Here is a 23,953-nt window from a genome sequence, read left to right as displayed (position 1 = left end):
GCGCTCAAACAGACGCCGCCACTGGACAACACAAAACACCGTCAATAGCAGTTTTTTCTGCAGTCAATAAAACCATCTGGGCTTTGGGCTTCTAATCGACGAGCAGTCTTTTGCCCGCGGGCGGCCTCTCTAACACTCAGACACAAACATACACAAACAGGTATGCGGACACAGAGATAGACAGACCAGATGCACCTCATCTTCAGTACAAGCTCAAATCCCTGGTTGCTTTGTAGTCTCTGTACAAAGTGGAATTTTGACCAAATTTAACCTCTCTGAAATGCTGGGTGTAAACAGAACTAATGTATGTAAATATATGTAGCATATGCAAATTGGTTAAAGGCCAGTGCTAATTAATAGTTGTAGCTGCTTCGAGAGAATGCAGGCCGACATTTTTTTGGCTGGGGCATACAGGGGAATGAAGAGGCCCTTTTGTAATCCGCTTCATCCCGTCCGACTGACCTGCCTGCTCCAGCCTCCCGTGAGTGTGATGGCCTGTGTGATGTCATTACGACCTCATCGGTGTCATTCTGACATCATCGCTCACAGCAGCTGTATCAACCATTAACTATCAATCTGACTGGGCTTCAACATTTCCTCATTAAGTATTAAGAGTAATTTAGCATTTAGAAGATTCATAATTCTTTAAACGAAGGAAAATGTTCCTTCGTAGTATATTTTACTGGCACAAGCATTGTTTAAGTACCTGGTTCAAAGTTACAGCAGAAGAACAATTATGGGAAACCAATTTAAAGACAGGTGTGGAAACATTGCTTTTTTAATGAAAAAGCAGCAAAACTATATAATAATGACAAATCCGTCTCAGAGGGAAGCTTTTAAATGGATGTTAATATGTTACTTTTAGAAAGAACATCAATGAGTAAATATATCTATTTTTTTCCATTTATTCATGAAAATTATTGATAATTATCCATGTGCCTTGTCCCTTAATTATTTGAACACAAAGTCAATAGCATCCATCAGGCCCCTGAGGAAATAATCGATCATCTATCGAAACAAACGTCACACTGAACGTCTTTGATACCAAAGCAGCTAAAAGTGGGTGAAAATATTACTCCACCACTACAGCCCGATTTCGGTTTACAGATCTCTGCATAACGCTCTTATTAGTTGGGGAGATTGGGTGAAGCGGAAAGCCTCACAGCCACACGCATCCAGCCTCATTATCAATCACTGGGGGCCGATTATAAGCAGGCCTGCTGACAGCGCAGAGCCACCCCAGAGAAGTCAAGCCTCCTCCCTGCGCAGAAAGAGAACCTCACAGCCCAAGGCGATGCAGGCCTTCAGGGCCCGAATCCACGCCACGGCACTCACGTGCTTCAAACACGACACAGGTCTGACACCTGAGCATTTCACACCAGAATTGTACCTCAACGTACAAACACCGGCCGACGGTTCTTAAAGTTCTTCACCAGTTAATCGTCAAAGGCTTGACGTCAAAAATGTTTTTTTTCATTGCAAAGGCACTAAAAACCTCAACAGGACGACGGAACAAACCAGGTCTACAGACGGCTGCACTTATTAACTATCAGGGGAGTTACTGTAGATAAAGCTAAATGTTTTAAAGCAATGTAAACAAAATTTGCCTTTATTCTGTCTTCTAATTAGCTCCTACTCACAAACGCAGTCAACCTTGTGAGACAAGGTTGTGCGAGATCTTTTGCGCTAAGCGACCCACCACAAAACAGATAACGAAGCAGACAGCTCTGCTGACGACCAGCTAGGTGGAAAACGGGTAAAAATCTCTGGGGTCGTTACGGCCATTAGGCAAATCACACTGTCCTCCGCAGGGAAGAGAGTCTGTTTACCCATCAGCTGATAGCTAGTTACACACTCAGCAATTTAAATGTTAACTAGCTACCCAAAAATTATGGGCCACCTTGAACAGTAATGTGGGAAAACAAAACTGCAGTCTTTTTAAAATCTGATGGTTTCATTTCCTGAGGTAATTAAAATATAAAAGGGCCCTGGCTCGTTAAGAGATCCACTGAGAAAAACTGACCCACCCACAGGAAACATGTAAGGCACGCAGAGGGACCCCACCCCATCTGTCTGCTGGGTTGCAGTGATGGACCATTAACACCTGGGTCCAGCACTGTGACACCAGCTTTGGCTATTAGCAGACAGTTGCCTCACAATCCCCCCGCCAACAACCGAACACTGAGTCACAAGCTACCCCCCCCCCCCGCCCCCATCCTAATCCAGGCCTTGCTGCCGTGACTCACCGCCCCCTTCCCCCCGTCCTGATTAGCTTTTCCCGAAACTCTCTCACACAGCCAAGGACAGCCCCATCCGGCACCGGCGCTAATTTAACTTTTCTGCTTTAGCCTGGCTGAATCTGGTTCCCAAGGGCCGACACACATTAGAAAACACATATTTAAACCCCAAACATGCATCTGTTTTTTTAAAACAGAAGATTTTGTGCATTGTCCAGCACTGTCCAGCATTGTCCAGCACTGTCCAGCACTGTCCAGCACTGTCCACCATTGTCCAGCCCACTCAGGTCACATACTTTTCAACTGATTTTTTAACTCTTTACTACAAATATTATTTATATTGTGGCTTGATCGCCGCCCTATTCTAAATCCAGGATTTTACCAATTGAAGGTGCCCCCCCACACCCCCACCCCAGATGCCCTCAGTCCCCTAGGAAGCCTGCCCTACCTTCTCCAACCATGGAGACCCCGACGGACATGCCCATGAACTTGCTCTTGGTCCACACATGGGCGTTGACGCACATGCGGCGCTCCCGGCACTCGCAGTAGAAGCTGGAGACAGGCGGGTGGTGGGACACCTGCTCGGCCACGAAGTGAACGCGGTAGCAGTCAGACGGGGCCGCATCCTGGCCGGCCTGCAGGGGGCGCACACGGTCCCGCGGCACCTCCCAGGAGCAGTGGAAGGTCTCGCCCAACACAGGGTTGTAGGGCTTCTTGGCCACAGCACCCCGCCGGCCCTCATGGAAGGCGGTCAGGTAGTACTCCACAAAGCACAGCATGCGCTCCTCGGCGCTGCAGGCCGCCGTGATGGCTATGAACATGTCCGGGTGTGCCATGAAGTTGGCGTACATCTCCAGCAGGGAACGCTTCTCCAGGATGAAGGTGGGCAGTACCACCTGCGGGGGAAACAGGGAGGCTTGAGAGTGATGGCAACTATAGTCTAATTGCCGGTTAAAATGCACCAAGTTAACAGGTAGGAGACCCTCAAGCTGTCAATCTGCCCTGAACGGAACCGTTAATCGTGAACGTAAACCCAGCGCAGGGAGCCCGACCAACTCCACGACGATGAGGAGATGATATACGGTAGTCATGGCAACAGTTCGGCAATTTCCTTTAGCTGGAGACTTGGATCGCACGCCCTTGAGGTTCGAATGGTACCTTTAGCTGTGAGTTTATACGACTGGAATTAGTTGAGGGACGTCCCAGTTCACAATAAACCTGGCATTCTGGCTTACTTAGCCTAACCAGGCAAAAAAGCAGAAATTTAAGAAGGTAAAACACACATACCTTTTAGGGGAATGACTGAACTTCAAAAAGAGAAAAATTGGCATTAAACACACAGCTGACAGCCGTTCTTCAGGAAAACAGCAAAACAAAAAAAAAGATCTTGTGAGACTGATGATGGCTGTTCGGGTCAGTCAAAGAGATCTGTGAGGGACCTCAGAGTGAATTGGTTCTCAGCATTCACTCCCTCCTGCACACCTGAGTACTTAATGTTTACTCTCAATCACAGAGATGCTGCTTTGGCCAGCTGCCTACTTCCACCAGAGTGCGGCTATAAAGAATCTTCAATTACAGCAGGACAGAGCAATAATGCTGTGTGTCCCCCGCCTTCGAATCACTGCCAGTGTTCTTCGAGGTCTCGACAACAACTACTGGCTGCTTGCTAATTAAAAGGCAGCTGACTGAGGTGATGGGGCACCAGAAAAAGGGATTCCGGAATATTCAGCTTTAGGTGCCAACCCTGTGACAAACACCTGAACTCCACCCGGCCCATGGTGATGGGCACCTGAACTCGGCCTGGTTTGCCTCTAGTCCTCTGCCAACCTCAGACGTCTCGGGCTGCCTGTCTGTCACAAGCAAAGCAATAGGCAGGCTTGGCTTTCATGTTCTCCTCCAAAATGAGCCTTGGCGTGTATCCATGGTGATACCAATGTAAACAAATGTCTGTCTCACGCACCAATCCCAGGATCACGCCTGTCCCTGGACCAGCTGAGATAGCCTGGCAAGCCGCGTGGGACAGACGGCCCGCAAATACGCAGCTAAGCAGAGGATGTTGGGATACAGGCTCTGGGGAGAGAAGCCACTTCCAGCAAGCGGTGGACGCAGAAGGTGAAAATTACAGGAGGTAGCAGTTTTATATCTGCTGCAGAGGTCAGATCCAATTTAAGAGCTGCTGTACTGAGGTGGTGGTATCAGTCGGCCCCTTTAGGCTACCCCCGCTGTGCTGGCAGTTCTCAAATATGTTATGTTTAGATTCATATTCCGAAAAGCACTTCTTACAGAGAAAGGTTGTCACAGTTCAAGGCCTTTCATCACTCTGACGAATTATCCCAAAGCATCTGCAGAGAACTATGACAAGTAATATTCAAGAAGTAAACAGTAAATCTGGAGAAAGGAAACCAGAAAAACAACCCAGCTGAATATGCAGCCACGTCGTTTCTGTGGTCTTTTCTGGAAAGACGAATATAGTCTTGAAGTAAATCTTTTTAGATAGCTGACACTCCCTGTGATAATCACTAACTCAGATTTGTGAATTTCCCAGGGCTCACACTCACTCTCTCAGCTCTGTGATTATCTCAGGGCTCACACGTTCACTCTCTGAACTCCCACGCTCACTCTCTCAGCTCTGTGATTATCTCAGGGCTCACACTCACTCTCAAGAGCACAGATGCACCTATGCCTCAGAGGGCAGACTCACCCGCGTGAGGTCCATGCCCAGTTTGAGCTGGGAGAGGAGGTGCAGGATGACACTGCGCTGCTCATCCAGGACGCCCAGGTCCTCCTCCTCATTGTCCTCTGTGTCGGTGACCTCATCGTCAGGATGGGCCGTCTCCGGGCTGGGTGACTGCAGTGACACAGATGTTTAGGGGTGACACATAGCTGTCGACTTTACACACTGAAACTGCAGTGGTGCTGAACACGGTGGTGCTGTCTTGGGGACAGCAGCAGGAAAAACACACATCATTTAGGATTTCATTTATGGGTCCGACTCAACATGAGGAAAAAAGGCTTCGAACCCCCTGTCAGGCGGAGCATGGAGAGAGCTGTCAAGCACTGGGGGGAGGAGCCAATAGGAGGCCAGTTAAAAATGTTGCACTGTTAAAGAGAAATGGCTGCCTCAAGGACGACTGGATCCGGGCTGAGAAAGCACAGCCTAGCAGAACAGAGCTGCTTTAAGAGTAACAGAGTAAAATCACAGTGCATCTGAGCCTCCTCTGCCCTGCTTATTAAAATCTATTCTGCTGTGGCTGCCATCGACAGCAGCTGCTTTCCCCCGGAGCGATAGGGCCAAACTCACAGCGTAGGCAAACACGGCCTCTCCTCCTTCTCTGAGCTCTGCCGAAACACAGCGCGCTTTCGTTTTCTTTCTCTTTTGGCAGCATGCAGAATGATCATTTATATCACCGACATCCACGCCCGCCAAATGGATAAGGAGCCATAAAATTCAGCATCTCATGAAACCTCGACAGTCTTGATTCTCATATGCCAGTCTTACATACGCTTCCATGCCCCTGTGATGTCACTACCCAGAATGAAACACTTGTTGCTTAAAAGCAACCCCATGCCCTCCCAGATGAGATGACCAGAATTTTCTCCCTAAATATTTTATACTTAAAAAACACCTTTCACTGTCACATAAACAAGACATGTTTATGCAGCACAAAGACACATAATCTCAAATACATGCTCAAAAGTGTCAGGTCTTAATAGTAATATTAAGTAAACATTCAATCATATGTCAAAATAAACTAGACACACCATAAACACACATACTCTAAGTTATCGCAGTTCCTGTTCCCTTCATTGCGCACACGGGAAAAATGATTCACAGAAGTTCACACACACGCTCTAAATATTTCATTGGTCAAAAGCAAGGCAGCCTGTTATCTGCATGGACAGATATTCCTCATTTTTTTAGTCACCAAAGAAATTTCCTCAGAAATTCAGGCTTAAAGTTGAAACCACAGAGAGCACAGCGCCGCCCTGCTGGGAAAACGAAGATGAAACGTCTCCAAGCCAGAGGTTTCATTCAGAATAAGAGACTTCTTGCTTCATGGGGCCGTTGCCTGTGGACGGTGAGGTTGATTCCAGCAATGCAGGAAGGGACTGAACACCGCTACTCAACAGAACCTGGGCCCAGGGTGTCAGATACACTCTTTCACACACTGGCAGGACACTTACTTTCATCTCAGAGTCGTCCTCCAGCCCGGAACCCTAGACCTCCCTGCTGGAGCCCAATCAGCCCGAACGTGACTCTCGTATCCAGCTGCCCCTTAATGCCTGGCAGTGTGGGGAAGCTCATGCTACAGACACACCACTTGTGCTGTGTAAGAGGCAGTCCACAGGATGCAGGCACAGACGGAGGGAGGGAGGGAGGGAGAGGGAGAGAGAGAGAGAGAGAGAGAGAGAGCAGGAACTTCGCCACTGCTCCATCTCCTCTCTCTTTACTGCCTCCCTCCTTGCCTCCTGTATCATCCCCTCCCCACCTTCTCTCCTTCCTTCTGCCCATCCATTGAAGGGTCTGATGGCGAACAGCTTTGGGAGGATCTCCTGCTAATCACTGAGACACACGGGCCTCCTCCGCGGCCCTGCCTCTCCTCACGCACACAGAGCCCCACCCCCTCCGCGGCCCAGCCTCTCCTCACGCATGCAGAGCCCCACCCCCTCCACGGCCCTGCCTCTCCTCACGCATGCACAGAGCCCCGCCCCCTCCGCGACCCTGCCTCTCCTCACGCACGCACAGAGCCCCGCCCCCTCCGCGGCCCTGCCTCTCCTCACGCACGCACAGAGCCCCGCCCCCTCCACGGCCCAGCCTCTCCTCACGCACGCAGAACCCCGCCCCCTCCGCAGCCCTGCCTCTCCTCACGCACGCACAGAGCCCCGCCCCCTCCGCGGCCCTGCCTCTCCTCACGCATGCACAGAGCCCCGCCCCCTCCGCGGCCCTGCCTCTCCTCACGCATGCACAGAGCCCCGCCCCCTCCGCGACCCTGCCTCTCCTCACGCACGCACAGAGCCCCGCCCCCTCCGCGGCCCTGCCTCTCCTCACGCACGCACAGAGCCCCGCCCCCTCCGCGGCCCTGCCTCTCCTCACACACGCACAGAGCCCCGCCCCCTCCCCGCACGGCCCCGCCTCTCCTCACGCACGCACAGAGCCCCGCCCCCTCCACGGCCCAGCCTCTCCTCACGCACGCACAGAGCCCCGCCCCCTCCACGGCCCAGCCTCTCCTCACGCACGCACAGAGCCCCGCCCCCTCCGCGGCCCTGCCTCTCCTCACGCACGCACAGAGCCCCGCCCCCTCCACGGCCCAGCCTCTCCTCACGCACGCACAGAGCCCCGCCCCCTCCGCGGCCCTGTCTCTCCTCACGCACGCACAGAGCCCCGCCCCCTCCACGGCCCAGCCTCTCCTCACGCACGCACAGAGCCCCGCCCCCTCCGCGGCCCTGCCTCTCCTCACGCACGCACAGAGCCCCGCCCCCTCCGCGGCCCTGCCTCTGGGACACTCCGGTCCCCCAGGCAGGGCTACACTCATCATCCTCCGCATTTTTTTCTTCTTTTCAGGGAAGTCTCTCTTTCTCTCTCATTACCATTCAGCAACATTTTCTTAGGCCACGTCAGGCTAATGAGCCCAACAGAGACATGGACAGTCAGATAACTGGACAAGACAAGCTCCGACTACGGGGACCTTCTGAACATTTACACAGCTAACTTTCTCCCAGCCAGGGCTGCAGGATAAATGCTCGAGTCGAAGGTTATATTTAACGAGATTAATTTTGCAGCTGCATAACAGGAGCACAGCGATGATGTTCCACTTCTTAGTTCACACCTAAAAGTGTTTTGTTGGTACACTATGCACTTTGTTGCTATTATTACATAGTTATATTTCACTCTCTCACACAAGCAGTGCGCTCTGGGTAAAAGTAGAGGGCGTGTAGGTCTGTACAGTGCGCTCTGGGTAAAAGTTGGGGGCGTGTAGGTCTGTGCAGTGTGCTCTGGGTAAAAGTAGAGGGCGTGTAGGTCTGTGCAGTGCGCTCTGGGTAAAAGTAGAGGGCGTGTAGGTCTGTGCAGTGTGCTCTGGGTAAAAGTAGGGAGCGTGTAGGTCTGTGTAGTGTTCTCTGAGTAAAAGTAGTGGACGTGTAGGTCTGTGCAGTGCGCTCTGGGTAAAAGTAGAGGGCGTGTAGGTCTGTGCAGTGTGCTCTGGGTAAAAGTAGAGGGCGTGCAGGTCTTTATAGTGTCCTCTGGGTAAAAGTAGAGGGCGTGTAGGTCTGTGCAGTGCGCTCTGGGTAAAAGTAGTGGACGTGTAGGTCTGTGCAGTGCGCTCTGGGTAAAAGTAGTGGACGTGTAGGTCTGTGCAGTGCGCTCTGGGTAAAAGTAGAGGGCGTGTAGGTCTGTACAGTGCGCTCTGGGTAAAAGTAGAGGGCGTGTAGGTCTGTGCAGTGTGCTCTGGGTAAAAGTAGGGGGCATGTAGGTGTGCATAGGTGTGGGAAAGGTAGCGGACCTGCTAACGTCACTCGTGTAAGTTTCCACAGACCTGTGTAAACAGACAGCTCAGTGCCCGCCGTCACAGTGGCCTCTTGCTCGATTGGCTGCAGCTGTGGACAAGCTGCTAGAGCCCACTGCCCGTGGGAGAGTCTATATTTAGAGGCGGATTAGTTTCCAAATTCATGCTAACTGCCCTGCAAGTGCTGCGGGTGTTGGTTTCATTAACAAGCAGGAAACTCTGTTCCCCCATGTGTGTGTGTGCGTGTTTGTGTGTGTGTGTATAAGTGTGTGTGTGTGTGTGTGTAAGTGTGTGTGTGTGTATTTACGTAGGCGTGCATGCAACTGCTTTTTTTCTTTTCTCAAAGGTACAACAGCTCTTCCAATTACAGGATCACAAATGGCAAATTTAAAGCCAGAAGCCCAGGATTGCCAAATGGAGTCCAACTGGCCAAGTTAATGGTCCAATGTCACACCGGGAATCCGACCGGGATTTTGTTTCAACCAACCAGTTGAATACTCTGTGACTGAGACTCTTTATGCTCAACTGGTTGGTTGAAAGAAAATCTCTGGTCTAGACTTTTATACACAGATCATAGACTAAATATGTATGTAATAACAAGACCCCTGACCCCTTGCGTAAAGTGGAACTGATACCAGCCCCGAATACTGAGCTTCTCAGCTTTCTTAAGCAACAATTTGCAGAAATATAATGATAATGAGAAAAATGTAGTAAGAAAACTGTAATGTCATGTTTTCAAAGCATAAAACTGATTACAGGTTTTGGTTTCCAACACCTAGAGTGTAATTTTGTTGCTCAACTCCCCATTCCGAGCAGAAGTCGAGGTTCCTTCAGGACTGTGGCATGGAGGCCATATCTCATCATGCTTTTTACCGCCTGCCTGGAGGTGCCACTGGTTTTGAGCACGCCACGCTGTTCTGACATTCATCCTGATTCGGCCTTTGCTGCTTTGAGAAGACATCTGCAGCCCTACCCCCCCGGGCGCTGGACCCTACCGCGCCCCAGTATCTTGAGTCGGGGATCCCAAACTTAAAGGAACTGCAAACACTCCATTTGTTAACAAAAAATGGCACCACTCTCCCACTGCCAGGATCTGCAGGAAACAGATTACAGGAAGTTAAAGTTGCCCTTAAATGCCCAAGCTGCTCGACTGACTCAGCAGAGGGAGGAAGAGACAGATAGACAGACTGCAAGAGAGTGACAGACAAGGAGAGGGTAGGGGAGGGCAGTTCACAGAGGTACAGCCCCCGATAGCATGGACGGAAGAAGAAACTGTCAGAGGAAAGGAGACTGGAGATGAGGGAAGAAGGAGGAGAAGATAAAAATAAGGAGAAGAGGGAACAAGAGAAATGGATAATTGAGGTCACTCCTTCCTCTAGGTCTGTCTGGACCAACCTCCCACATTCCACAGTGCCCTGCAGGTCAGCGCATCTTTAGAATACCATCCATCGCATCCTCACTCCATTAACCCCCCTGATGCCACGCAATCTTCTGTGATTGCTGGCCAACCTCGACCCCCAGTGGGATCAGGAGGTAATTAACATGAGCGACAGTTCCAGGCTGCCGAATCGCCATGAGAAGACGGAGCTTCCGAAACTCACAGTGTCAAATACAAGGGCCCGGCCAAGCTGGACATAATCCCAGCTTGTGGGACAGAGCTGCCACTTCTCTGACATCACACAGAAAAGAGCGATGGTCTGGTTATGCAACACATTAATACAACAGATCATACAGTATGTATGATATATGTATATGTATAACATGGCTATGTTGCAGAACATGGACAAAAAGGAAAAAGTGCACGTTCAGTACTGGCTCACAGCAAACCATAGCTCTTCACGAGGAACGCATTGGAATATGTTCAGTGATTAAGTACCCTCAGTGGAAAACCTACAGCCTTCAGGCAGCAACCAGAAGTACAAAAGAGCGAATGCAGAAGAGAATCGATTTAGGCTGCCACGATTAGTCGACGCAGTTTATGATGTCGACGCTGAAAATGCGTTGACATCAATATTTTAAATAGCTGCATGAATTTTTTTTAATATTAAATTACCTTTATGATTTATAAAACACTTCAGTTCATTATAAGAAAGCTTCCTCTTCAATATTACTGTGTAATAATTGGAGTAGTTCAAATTATCACAAAACCACTGCAAATGTTGTCTGTTCATGTCTATTAAATTTCCATTAGTATGGAAAACTTAAATATCTTTTGTCCTTGTAGCTGCTAAATATACTCATTATTAAGCCATAAAGTAGTCTGCCTGTTACCTTAGAATTTCCATCAAATAAGTGTTGAAAATGCCTAAAATCTAGACTTATTCTGCTGAACACACCTACATGCCCGCTACCTTTACCCAGAGCGCGTTGAGCACACCTACACACCCGCTAAATTTACCCAGAACGCGCCGTGCACATCTACATGCCCACTACTTTTACCCAGAATGCGCCGTGCACATCTACATGCTCACTACTTTTACCCAGAATGCGCCGTGCACATCTACATGCTCACTACCTTTACCCAGAACGCGCCGTGCACATCTACATGCTCACTACTTTTACCCAGAACGTGCCGTGCACATCTACATGCCCACTACCTTTACCCAGAATGCGCCGTGCACATCTACATGCTCACTACCTTTACCCAGAACGCGGCGTGCACATCTACATGATCACTACCTTTACCCAGAATGTGCCGTGCACATCTACATGCTCAGTACCTTTACCCAGAATGCGCCGTGCACATCTACATGCCCACTACCTTTACCCAGAATGCGCCGTGCACATCTACATGCCCACTACCTTTACCCAGAATGTGCCGTGTACATCTACATGCTCACTACCTTTACCCAGAACGCGCCGTGCACATCTACATGCTCACTACCTTTACCCAGAACGCGCCGTGCACATCTACATGCTCACTACCTTTACCCAGAACGCGCCGTGCACATCTACATGCCCACTACCTTTACCCAGAATGCGCCGTGCACATCTACATGCCCACTACCTTAACCCAGAACGTGCCGTGCACATCTACATGCCCACTACCTTTACCCAGAATGCGCCGTGCACATCTACATGCTTAGTACCTTTACCCAGAATGCGCCGTGCACATCTACATGCCCGGTACCTTTACCCAGAATGCGCCGTGCACATCTACATGCCCACTACCTTTACCCAGAATGCGCCGTGCACATCTACATGCTCACTACCTTTACCCAGAATGCGCCGTGCACATCTACATGCCCACTACCTTTACCCAGAATGCGCCGTGCACATCTACATGCCCACTACCTTTACCCAGAATGCGCCGTGCACATCTACATGCTCACTACCTTTTACCCAGAATGTGCCGTGCACACTTACACGTCCGATACCTTTACCCAGAGCACGCTAAGCACACCTACACGCCCGCTAAATTTACCCAGAGCGCACCGTGCACATCTACATGCCCACTACCTTTACCCAGAGCGCTGAGTGCACCTACACACCCGCTACCTTTACCCATTGCGTACTGCTCACACCTACACATCCACTCCAGGAAACACAGATGCAGTTGCACTTTGGACATCTGACCAAGTACAATGACCTACACATGAATGAAGATATTCTTTGGAAGGCAGTTCACAAGCAGCAGTAGTATATTCACAAATGATCGTATGCAAGAACTACCACCACACTCACGCTGAAGAATCACAAGGTCACAGCTCTGAATTCGTACCTCTGAATCCCACAGTGTCCTTTGTTTCAGCATCAACAGCAAACACTGAGCACCTGTATGTGTGTTTAGCATCCTTTTCCTTCCAAATCCATGGAAAAGCAAACAAAACAAAGAGCACAGGCCATACAATCAATTACTGCTCACACCTGTCTGTGGTGCATTTGTTTCAAATCACAATATGATGATGTATGTCCAGTTTTTTTTTAAGTACCCAATGTTGGTAAAGGCACCATCTGAAAATCAACTCAAGCTCAGTTTAACAGGGGAAAAGATTGAAATTGATTAAAAAACAAAAAGAACTCTTGTGCCAGGTAGCAGGGCACCAGAGAGCCCTGCTGGGGTTTCCACTCAGCACAGACACCCCAGGAGACTAACTCAGCCATGACCTGAATCGAGTTCCACGCCAACAGTCCAGCTGTCAAACATCTGGAGAAGACAGGGTCGACAAGATTTAGCCATCAAATCCTTTCATTCCTCCTGGGCTGATTTATAACCTGCCAGGATGTCCGCGAAGGAAGTACATGAGACAACAAGGGAGAGGCTAGATTTACATGCAAACCCAAACCAACACAGATCCTCCAACTCAAGGGACAGGATCAGTGTTAGACAGCGAGCCATTTGACTTAAATCATGCACACAGTTCCACCGTTTTTAAAGTAATTTGTCATCATTCGAGAACATCATTGACTATAGGACAAAATGGAGCTTATATTTGTAGCTCTGCCCACCCATCCTCCAACATGTGACATCATGCTAAAAATCAGTCACAAGTTGGCTGGTCAGTGGAGATATAACTCCCTCTATTGGTCAAATAAGGAACTGCATGGTCAAGCATTCATCTAAATCAGTTCTAAGCACAGTATGACCGAACCCCAACCATATCAAATAATTCCAGGTCGCTCAGGTACCTGGAGTTAGATGCCTTAAACATCCACACCCCTAAATCAGAGTGCAGGGTCTCACACCGGTGAATTACCCAACAAGGCAACGCCGATTCCAGTCAGGCTGTTCGCTTCACTATGCAGTACGTTCTCCCACACGTGGGTTGTCTCCATGCCAACTGCAGCTGAACACAGCACACGTAAAAAGCCGTTCTCAGTACCAGCACCATATCCATCTCTGCTTATTATTCGTGGGTAAAAATAGTTATAAGCGACCAGGCAATCTGCAGCCACACCGCAAGAGACAGTCACAAAAAAAGACTCACTGAGAATAACACTTCAAATCTCTTTTTCAGTCAGATATTCAATCCTGCACTTTCAGGCAGGAGGAGGGACGAGACCTGTGATAGCAACTGAAAAGCATTACCTGGCCGAATCACAGATTCTAGCTCCTCCCAATACTGCTCCCATCAGTCACAAACATGCCCCCTGAAAGCTAGTCAGGATGCCAGCAGGGCATGATGGCAACACTAGCGGGACCAGCGGCACCAGCAGCACACACAGAACAATGTCCCTTAATCACAACCCTGGACAGGGTGGATTCAAACATACGAGGTCCTGAAGGAGGTGAAGTGAAATCCACATGACAACATTCATTTTGATTGCTGACTGTCTTTTTTCATTGTCTTATTTTCTCCTCAGTACAAGTACAATATTAGTCTGCACACCAGGAAGGGATTATATCAAGAGTGACCTCGCTTATATAAAAATCGAGTCTTTCATGATATTTAGTTGGCACCCATGCAACACCACTAAAAGAACCAGTCTGTCAAACTCAAAACAAGGTTCCAGATTTTTGGTATATTGCTCTAATGGCTCACTTATAAAACTATCATAAAAGACCAATCTAGAACGGACAATGAACAACTTACTCTGGAAACATCTACTGAGACTGGAGATGAGGAGCATCAGCGCATTACAGCATTGTTATGGGCACAGAGAGCAGCAGGCAAAAGGTGTATTTGTTCCATCGAGAGCCTCCTAACCCCTAACTCAGCACTGAATAGGTTAGAATGTACAATCAACAAGACGGGGTCATGCTTAGAGGCTAGCAGTGAGCTCAGAGGAGACGACAGCCCTACAACTGAAGATCAGATTCAACATGAAAAAAAATATACCCAATAACTAATGAGCGCAACAAAAATGAGTCTGACACAGCATTCCAGTATGATTTCCGGCTTCTCTGTCTCAAAGGAAACATGTTAAAGTATTTCCACTATAAAAAAAGCGGACCTGTTCTGGAAAAGGCAAAGAAAAGCAAGATAAATTACCACTCCTCATTAACACAGACTTACTGCCGCTGTTAAAAAAAAAGAAAGACAATAACTAATATCCAGACGCTAATTGGGTTTGATGGTAACTGCATTACTGTACTATTTGAAAGATAATTTTGTTTGCCAAGGCTAGCAATTACACTGTAAATATCCCTCTATCCATGTTCCATACCCGCTTGTTCGATGCAGGGTCGCGGGGGCCGGAGCTAAGGGTGCAAAGCAGGGAATAACCCAGGATGGGGCGCCAACCCATTGCAGGGCAGACATCAATCACGCACACATTCACACCTATGGGGAATTTGGTAAATCCCAATTTGGCATTCCCCAGCGTGTTTTTACAAGAGGGGGGGGAGGACCAGAGTACCCAGAGGAAACCCCATGATGACACGCGGAGAACATGCAAACTCCACACACATGGAGCCATGGCAGAGACTCCAACCCAGTTCCAGAGGCATGAGGCCACCGTTCCCTCAAATGCTAATTGTGCTTCCTCAGACTAATCTCTTTTGTAGCAATATACATTCACAACAGAAGTTACATTACGGCAATGGGGTGACAAAATAGCAGAAACACGATGTGGTAAAAGACTTTGACACTGAAGTAACCAGGTCACAATTTCACCTAAGTAGCTGTCTTGTCTGTGTGTCATACTAAATTGAACGCTTAAGTGGCAGCCACTTAATAAGACGCTAACATCAGAGAACACCTTCAAAAATCACCACCTCTGCGTAGCGTCTCAGTGAAAACCTGTGCAATTTAAACTGCACAAAGCTGTGATTTATGGCAGTGATGTCACTCGAGGACAATGCATATGAGCTGGAGCCCTGAAAAATAGAGAAAAACAGCCATGTTTTGAATTGTGGGTTAACGTTTGAAGAAAGGCAACAATTAAAAATGGCGGGGATTCGTAATGGTACTGGGGCCCATCACGTGAGGGTCATTAGGTCCGATTACTCTGCATGGTCAAATAATAACCGAAGAATAAATGGCCATTTTATATTTAATAAATGCACGTTTAAGTGCACTCTGTGGCGCAGACAACATAATAATTCACCACAAACACTGTTAAATAAATTCAGCTTCATGGACAGCAGGATGAAGCTGAACATCTCCATTCACCAGATCTAGACATCATTAAACCTTAAAGATAAGGTCTTGAGGACAGACTTTGGAGCAGATTTCAAACTTCATGCATTTATCTAACATCTGTGCAAGTATGGATATATAAAAAATCTTTAATGTTTTGCAGGATCAGTCATATATATATGTATATCATTTTGGAGTTAAGGACCCTGGTCAAGACAGATAATTACTACGATGGCCAAAAGATTCAAACCAACAACCTCCTGGACACAGAGTTCTAAGTCATGGGGTCACACACTACCCCTCAAAATGGTCCTATATTATACTCCATACTCCCAGGCCTAGACTGACTGAAGGTGTTTGGAAGGTGAAGGGTGTCCCTAATTCTTGATATTAATGAGAGCATGATAATATTTCAATACATTTAAGAGCAAGTTTACTTTTTCAGAGATTTTTACGTAACAATTATGGAATTTAAAGGCCTACTGTGTAGTAGTCAGTTTCTGACCGAAGGATTTGGAAAATTAATTTGTGATGCTTAAATGAGAAACGCTGAACTCCAAACTTAACATTTGGTTAAAACACTTTTGGAAGAAATTTGAGCAGTTCTTTGCGGGAAAATTACAGCCCAGAGCACATGCTTGGTATAAACTTTCCTCCAGGTTCAAGGTTCCTGGTCATCTCTTGTGGACAGCTAACTTCACATCTATCAGCAGGTTCTCAACGGCATGCAAGTTAACCTCGTTTACCTCATCATATTTAGGCCACCAGGTGCAGTCTCTCCCTCGTGCTCCTTCCAAAAACAGCAAAGTCTGTCACACCAAGACAGGCGTTTCTCCCTGCATTAGTCTGGCCATTTTTCCGTCAGTCTTCCCGAGCTTTGCTCTCCATGCCGGTGTGAATCAGACCCAGTCCCTATTTTGAAGTTGCAGTCGGTTGGGTGGTGCGGGGTGTAGGATCACTACCAATCGTGTCAGGCAGTTCTGTTTTCCTCTTATCTGACTAGAACACCCTCTGCCATTTTTAGCGCCCAGTAGGTGGTTCGCTGTATATTCTGCGAGTTTTAAGCCACAACAGAGAGACGGGAAAAATTAAAAGATAAATAGATTAAGAAATACTTCTGTGATCTTCATCCTGCTGCTACCAATCACCACACAGTACCAACCTTCCTTCCAACAGTCTTCCAGTATCTGCAGTGACTTATGTCACTTAATGCAGAATTTCCTCTTCCCGTCACGATGGAAAAGTACATCAATAATTCAATGATGGCTGTTTGTACACAAAGCATACAATTTTTTTTCTGCAAAGAGGATATAATGTTTCTTGGGGTGGGGGCCGAGGGAGGCTGGGGGGGGGGGGGGGGGAACGCAGAAGGAATATAAAGCGGGTGGCGAGTCAATGGGGTTCCACACCCTCCCTGTTCCCGTCACAGGGTTCCGTGTACGTCCTGAGCTTATGTTGCCGATTTCACAGAGATGGGAATCTCACAGGCCAGGACTGAAGAGCCCTGCCCGCCCCCCAACCCTCTTTGTACCACAAATACACTGATGGGGGGGGGGCATAAAATACAGTCAGCCTGTTGTCTCAGCCTACCCTCAGTACCGTAACGCACCCGTGGTCCATCCAGGGTCTGCCGACCCCCCCTATCCCTCCCCGTTTACACCAGTCTTATTAAACGCATCTATCTACTTTCACTTCTCGGCAATTTGCCCCACAGAAGCACAGATTTGATGTCGGAAACAGGTTATTTGGTAACATGATGAGATTTTCACCTGCCGTATCCAAGTCAGGAGCTTTTACAGTCTCGCTGCTCGGTTCCTCTCTCTTGATACTAGGGGGTACCGCTGCATACTAGGGTACTGCATTATACTAAGCAGAGAGACAAGCAGGTGCTATATACCTCACAGCAGTGCTATCCTCTATGCCCCCCCCCCAAACCCCCCACTGCACTTAGACATCAGCCTCCATTACCTTCACTGTGCTCTATGGAGCCATTAAGGGGGGGCTGTGATAGCAGGAGGCAGGCAGTAGGGAGCGTAATTCATTACACAGGAGAGATGTCTCAGCTCTTCATGAAAGCTGGGGTCAGTTTTGCAGAAACTACCAGAATATGGCAGTGGGCTAGAAAGACCAACATCAGGTCAGAATGACCGAAGACGCCAGATTGGTTGGAAGCACAAGCCAGCCTCCACTGAGGGAATGGGCGTGACGGTCCAGACTGACCGAAGGATAGAGAAACGCCTTTGAATACCGGAGTCAGACGAAAACACAGAAGACGTCGCCATGGGAACCGGGCCCCCAATGCCTCTTCTCGGACCTGTGAATGGAGGCTTTTTAAAGACCTGGCTCTCCAGGGCCCCCCGCCAACGACACGACCGCCGCCCAGGATGGGGACCAAGCCGGCATCTCCCCTCCATCACAGAGCAGTATCTCCAAAAAAATAAAGCACTCCCTGTAGCAAGGGAGACTTGCTCATGGGTTAAAGATGGCGCCACCCAGAGGAAGGAATTTCATCATCAGTCTGACACTAATCTAAAATAAGGAAGAGGCTACTGAACTCGTCAGAGGTCCCCCGTCTAAAGCCAGTGTACCCCCCCCCCCCAAGAGAGTGATTACTGTATTAAGAACGATGTATTAATAAATTCAGAGAATACCTCAAGTGTGCCATTTGTTATCTGCTCTTAAGCACAGATGAGGTGGTTACGGGAATGAGCACCTGCATTAAAATGAGTCAAGTGACTATAAGCACTAAGATAAAGCCAAACTAGCATGGAGGCTAATTAGCGGCACCTGGCTGAGGAGAGCAGGTGCTGCACGCCACACATATTGGCTAAAGAGCCGTCAGCCGCTAGCGAAGCGTTTTACTGACGCCAAAAGGATGATTTTTTTTAAAAAAGGCAGCAGTTCTTTGAGGACAGCAATACATGCAGCTGTCCTGCAATCAGGCTCATGCCTGTTTTGCCCAAACTTCTATCCAAAGCCTTCTGGTCAGGAGAAGGTCATTGTATCCAGGCTCCTGCCGCCTTGCAACATAGCTTCATCGCTACACCCTGGAGGGCAATCATGCACTGCAGCCTAATTATACTCAATATAATTACAGGCAGCATTGCTTAATTTCACAGGCCGCTCAGCAAAATATCAACACAGGGAGATGCAAACGACTGCATTTGCTATTGATCGCTGAAGGTCTCGCTTCAGGTTTACAGTAAATTCGTTCAGCCTGTAATTCACCGCGCGAGACGGGAGCATCAGTCACTCATTCATCACTCAGTCCTCTGTAGGTTTGAAGGAAACCCAAGAAAACCAAACTTCATTTTTTCCAGCTGTGAACTTTTCAGCCATTTTTTTTTAAACCTTGCCTGAACACCTTGTGACTTTTTAACCCCTATTAAAATGGTGCAACCAAGTGGTTAAAATGCACTGGCATGTTTGTTTGAGGATCACGCCACAGTAACATTTCATTTTCTGTGCAAACAAAATTTCATCTGCAACTAACAAAAATAATCACAGATTTTTAACGTGGATGCTCTGCCTGCAATGGCCACTAGGGGCGCTACCCTTGGATAATTCAGCCACAGCATCATCGCCATCTCCTGTGAGGACCTGCAGAGGGCTGGTTTCCTGAAGTGGCCAGGGTGCTTCTCCAATCAGAGCTTGCTCTCCTATGGTAGAGTCGGTTTAAAAGCTCTAAGGATAGTAACCCTATCACGACCACCCATAGGAGACTGTGAAGAATTGTGATATAAACCAGACAAACCGGAAAATCTTATTCAGGAAGAAACACCATAGATGTCTATTACCTTATCCCCAGAGCATCTGTAATACAATAATACTGAAAGCCACTGAAATGGGGGGATACAGATACAAACCACTAGCAAAGGCAATAACCAATCATTATGTCTGCAGTATATACACAAACTCACCATAACAGAATGCAGGATTTCATATGATAATCACCTTCCCACAATCCTCTACTCTGGGAACAGGAAACAGCCTTACCTCTGAGCCCTGGGGCAGCCCTTTGCCCCTGAGGGCGGGGGACAGCTCAGCAGACCAGCTGACAGGGGTGCGGGTCTCGTTCTTTTGCTCCTCTGCTGACGGCGACTTTGGACCGAGCCACCCGGGGACGCCGTCTAGAATGGGGGGGGGGGGGGGGGGGTCAGAAATAGTCAGGCTGGCCTCCTACACAGAGGCCCCGCTTGGAAACGGACCCAAAACAATGAGACAGCACCACCTTCTGAGGGCATCTAGCTGTTATAGTTCCAATTTACCCAAGTCTATCGCCCCCGCTGCAGTCCTGGCCATCACCGTTACATCCATCACCCTCCTGCTACAGTCATCCTGGCCATCACCACTACAGCCATCACCCCTGCTAGTCTTCCTGCCCATCATCGCTACAGCCATCACCCCCTGCTACAGTCATCCTGCCTGTCACCACTACAGCCATCACCCTTGCTAGTCATCCTGCCCGTCACCGATACAGCCCTCGCCCCCGCTACAGTCATCCTGCCCGTCACCGATACAGCCATCACCCCCTGCTACAGTCATCCTGCCTGTCACCACTACAGCCATCACCCTTGCTAGTCATCCTGCCCGTCACCGATACAGCCCTCGCCCCCACTACAGTCATCCTGCCCGTCACCGATACAGCCCTCATCCCTGCTACAGTCATCCTGCCTGTCACCACTACAGCCATCACCCTTGCTAGTCATCCTGCCCGTCACCGATACAGCCCTCATCCCTGCTACAGTCATCCTGCCTGTCACCACTACAGCCATCACCCTTGCTAGTCATCCTGCCCGTCACCGATACAGCCCTCGCCCCCGCTACAGTCATCCTGCCCGTCACCGATACAGCCCTCATCCCTGCTACAGTCATCCTGCCCGTCACCGATACAGCCCTCATCCCCACTACAGTCATCCTGCCGGTCACCGATACAGCCCTCGCCCCCGCTACAGTCATCCTGCCGGTCACCGATACAGCCCTCATCCCTGCTACAGTCATCCTGCCTGTCACCACTACAGTCATCACCCTTGCTAGTCATCCTGCCCGTCACCGATACAGCCCTCATCCCTGCTACAGTCATCCTGCCTGTCACCACTACAGCCATCACCCTTGCTAGTCATCCTGCCCGTCACCGATACAGCCCTCGCCCCCGCTACAGTCATCCTGCCCGTCACCGATACAGCCCTCATCCCTGCTACAGTCATCCTGCCTGTCACCACTACAGCCATCACCCTTGCTAGTCATCCTGCCCGTCACCGATACAGCCCTCGCCCCCGCTACAGTCATCCTGCCCGTCACCGATACAGCCCTCATCCCTGCTACAGTCATCCTGCCCGTCACCGATACAGCCCTCATCCCTGCTACAGTCATCCTGCCCGTCACCGATACAGCCCTCATCCCCACTACAGTCATCCTGCCGGTCACCGATACAGCCCTCACCCCCGCTATAGTCATTCTGCCCGTCACCGATACAGCCCTCACCCCCACGCTACAGTCATCTTGCCCGTTACCGACACGACTATCACCCCTGCTACAATCATCCACGCCCATTGCCCCACTATAGTCATACCGTCTGTCGCTCCCACTACAGTCATCCCACCCATTGCCCACACTAGTCATGCCATCCATCGCCCAGTTACCCATTGCCCCCGTTACAGTAAACTTGCCCATTGCTGCTACAGTTATCCTATATATTGCTGCTACATACTGAATATTGCTGCTAACTATTTCAGTCACAATTTTAATCAAATCATAATTAAAATAAATTTTAATACTCATTCTACTGACTATTATTTATTCATCTTATTTATATGCTCCCAGCCACCGTGCCATTTTGATCATTATCTCCGCTATGCAGAGCATTTCACCAAGATTACTGCTCTGCTACATGAGAATTGCCACACAGAATTCCATGATTTTGCATTGACGATAAAGGTGTCTTGTCTTATAACACTTTACTGCAGCATTTTCACCTGTAGCGAAAACTATGAAAGGACATCACAGTGACATCACAGTGACATCACATGCAGATCAACCAAACCCAATTTAGAGTTTCACACCTTTTTCCAGAATAAGAAATAAAAAAAAAATACATGACATTATATATACAACAAATAAAACATTATGGAAGATGCTCATGCTGGTCTATTGATTGTCACTATAGTAGAAAAAGATGGAGCTGGTTTTGGTGTGTTGACCTGTGTATGGCTCACGACCTGCGAAACCCTAAATGTTCATTAAGGCCGCTGACGAATCCTGAGACAAAAGCCATTACAGGAATGTAGTCGTCAGCTTGAACCTCAGCAGTCAGCCAGCCATGTGTGAGTGAGGATTTTATCCATAAAATATGAGATCTTGTTGGGGGTGGGTGACAGAGGGACATTAGCAACATTTCCCTGTTAAAAATGAAACAAAGAGGAACAACAGAGTCACGTTGAGACGTTGAACGACTGGGTCAAAATATTCAGTATTCAAAATGGCAATATACATTCTAAAGACAATAAAGAAAAAAAAATCCTGATAAGTTTCGTGTTACATTAGCGCACGTGCGCGTGCATGCGTGGGTGTGTACATATGCTAGAAGCAAAGCATAGCAGTAGAGGCTGGCTCTCACACTAGTCTTGCGCACCGGTCTCACAATGGTGCTCTACTCGCCATGCCTGGGTCGACTTGTCGTGTCTGGCCTTTGCCGGGTCTTCTGGGTAAGGCATCCAAATGCTCGCTCAACAGGAGCAGCGCTACAATCGCCTTAAAGGCAATGGGCCAGACTAGACGTCCATCAAGCAGGTCCCGCATGCAAATGTGCAGCAGGGTTGTAGGTTTATGCAAAAGAACCAGAGGGGTTACAGGTCTGAATCAAAATAAAACACTGATAATTTAAGTATTCTTGCTAAATGAAACATGTCCCTCCGTCCCGACTGCAAAGGACGTTTTGATGAACATCTGCTTGCCTGACATCCCTCTGGTTCTGACACCCCCTTAGGAACCTAACATGCACAAACACATAGTGAATCGGCCGTAACCAATCAGAATGCAGTGAAATTTTATAACCCAAATAAAGGCGCACTGCACCTCTGCCCCCTCAATAACCAAGTCCCATTCACCTCTAAGACAATTAGAGATTAGGACTATGATTCTACATCTTGGGGTTAGCAACTGATTCTCACATAGAGTAGTACCATGTGAGCTTAGACAGTGTCCTAATAAGAGATTCACAAAAGTGAATAGGAACAGATGCAGAGGAAAGAAAATCAGCACTATCATTGGTCCATGGAGGCTCAGGGTTCATACCAATGGTCTAGGAGGCATGTTAACTCTTTACTGAAGACCAGAGTCATCTGACATTCCTGAAGGCCTTTTGCACTGCATACCTTCAGATTTGTGAGTGCAGCGGTCTGCAGAATTTGGTTTAAGAAGTGCCGTTCCCCCAGTGATCCGGGGGAATCCTGGGTAAGGACTGGGTCAGTACCTGCCGCAACGTCTGCCTCCATTCGGCAGATAACGCAGATGGAAGCCAATCATGGCAGTGTTGGATCTGAGAGCCAAGGGATTCCGAGCAGTAAATCCCTCCTCCTCTGCATTGCTTCATCTTTGACACTTCATAGATGGATAGGCAAGGGGAGGATCCCAGTGACTCTCCTGGGGTCTTGGCAAGAATTTCACCAATGAGTTCAGGCTGGTAGAAGACATTCCCGCCAGGAGCTGCTTCCACTGAATACAGGGCTCCGTAACTCTGCCTGTAAACTGTGAGGAGAATCGCCATGGCCGACGGATTAAGGACAGACTCAGAACGGCCACAGTCAGACGCCACAAGCTCTCTATAAGGCTGTTTCTGTTTTTATGCAAAGTGGCCGTCGGCTAGTTTCCACTCTGGCCAATTCATGCTCTTGCATTGGTCCTGGGGTGAATCAGCGGGGACAGAAAAGGCGAAGCCGTCTCTTCCGTTTCGTATAATTACATCAGTCACCTTCGTTTGAGACTGAAGCGGCGCAGCGCCTCACTCTGGTTGAAGGCAAATAAATCAGACGCATCACACGGATTCGGCATCCATGAAATGGTCGTCTTCTTTATGCGAAACTGTATGCAGATTGCTTATGCAAATCAGGTTGAGGTTTACCGTGTAAAAATTGTTCAGAAAAACATTTTGTTTTTCGACATTCTCCGCACGCACGTTTAGTACGTGGACACG

General features: G+C 48.6%; 1 protein-coding gene and 1 long non-coding RNA gene across 4 annotated transcripts in view; both read right to left on the bottom strand.

Moving 5' to 3' along the window:
* osbpl10b (oxysterol binding protein-like 10b) overlaps positions 1-23,953 on the bottom strand; it is a 72,391-nt gene that overhangs the window by 10,055 nt on the left and 38,383 nt on the right. For both annotated transcript variants that reach the window (XM_049026532.1, XM_049026533.1), the window contains exons 6-8: positions 19,759-19,892; positions 4,939-5,085; positions 2,686-3,133 (exon numbers count right to left, since the gene is read on the bottom strand). In XM_049026532.1, the coding sequence (XP_048882489.1) occupies positions 2,686-3,133; positions 4,939-5,085; positions 19,759-19,892 (729 nt within the window). The remainder of the gene's footprint in view (positions 1-2,685; positions 3,134-4,938; positions 5,086-19,758; positions 19,893-23,953) is intronic.
* LOC125749364 (uncharacterized) lies at positions 10,863-13,483 on the bottom strand. 2 transcript variants are annotated; one of them, XR_007399860.1, is made up of 3 exons: positions 11,461-13,483; positions 11,338-11,378; positions 10,863-11,255 (listed from the first exon to the last, which is right to left on the bottom strand). It is a non-coding gene; the product is annotated as an uncharacterized LOC125749364 (long non-coding RNA). The 2 variants fall into 2 exon arrangements; XR_007399861.1 differs by having other exon boundaries at positions 11,502-13,483.

Source organism: Brienomyrus brachyistius, chromosome 9, assembly GCF_023856365.1.
Source record: "Brienomyrus brachyistius isolate T26 chromosome 9, BBRACH_0.4, whole genome shotgun sequence".
Taxonomy (NCBI): domain Eukaryota; kingdom Metazoa; phylum Chordata; class Actinopteri; order Osteoglossiformes; family Mormyridae; genus Brienomyrus; species Brienomyrus brachyistius.
This window is presented reverse-complemented; position numbering and strand designations above follow the sequence as displayed.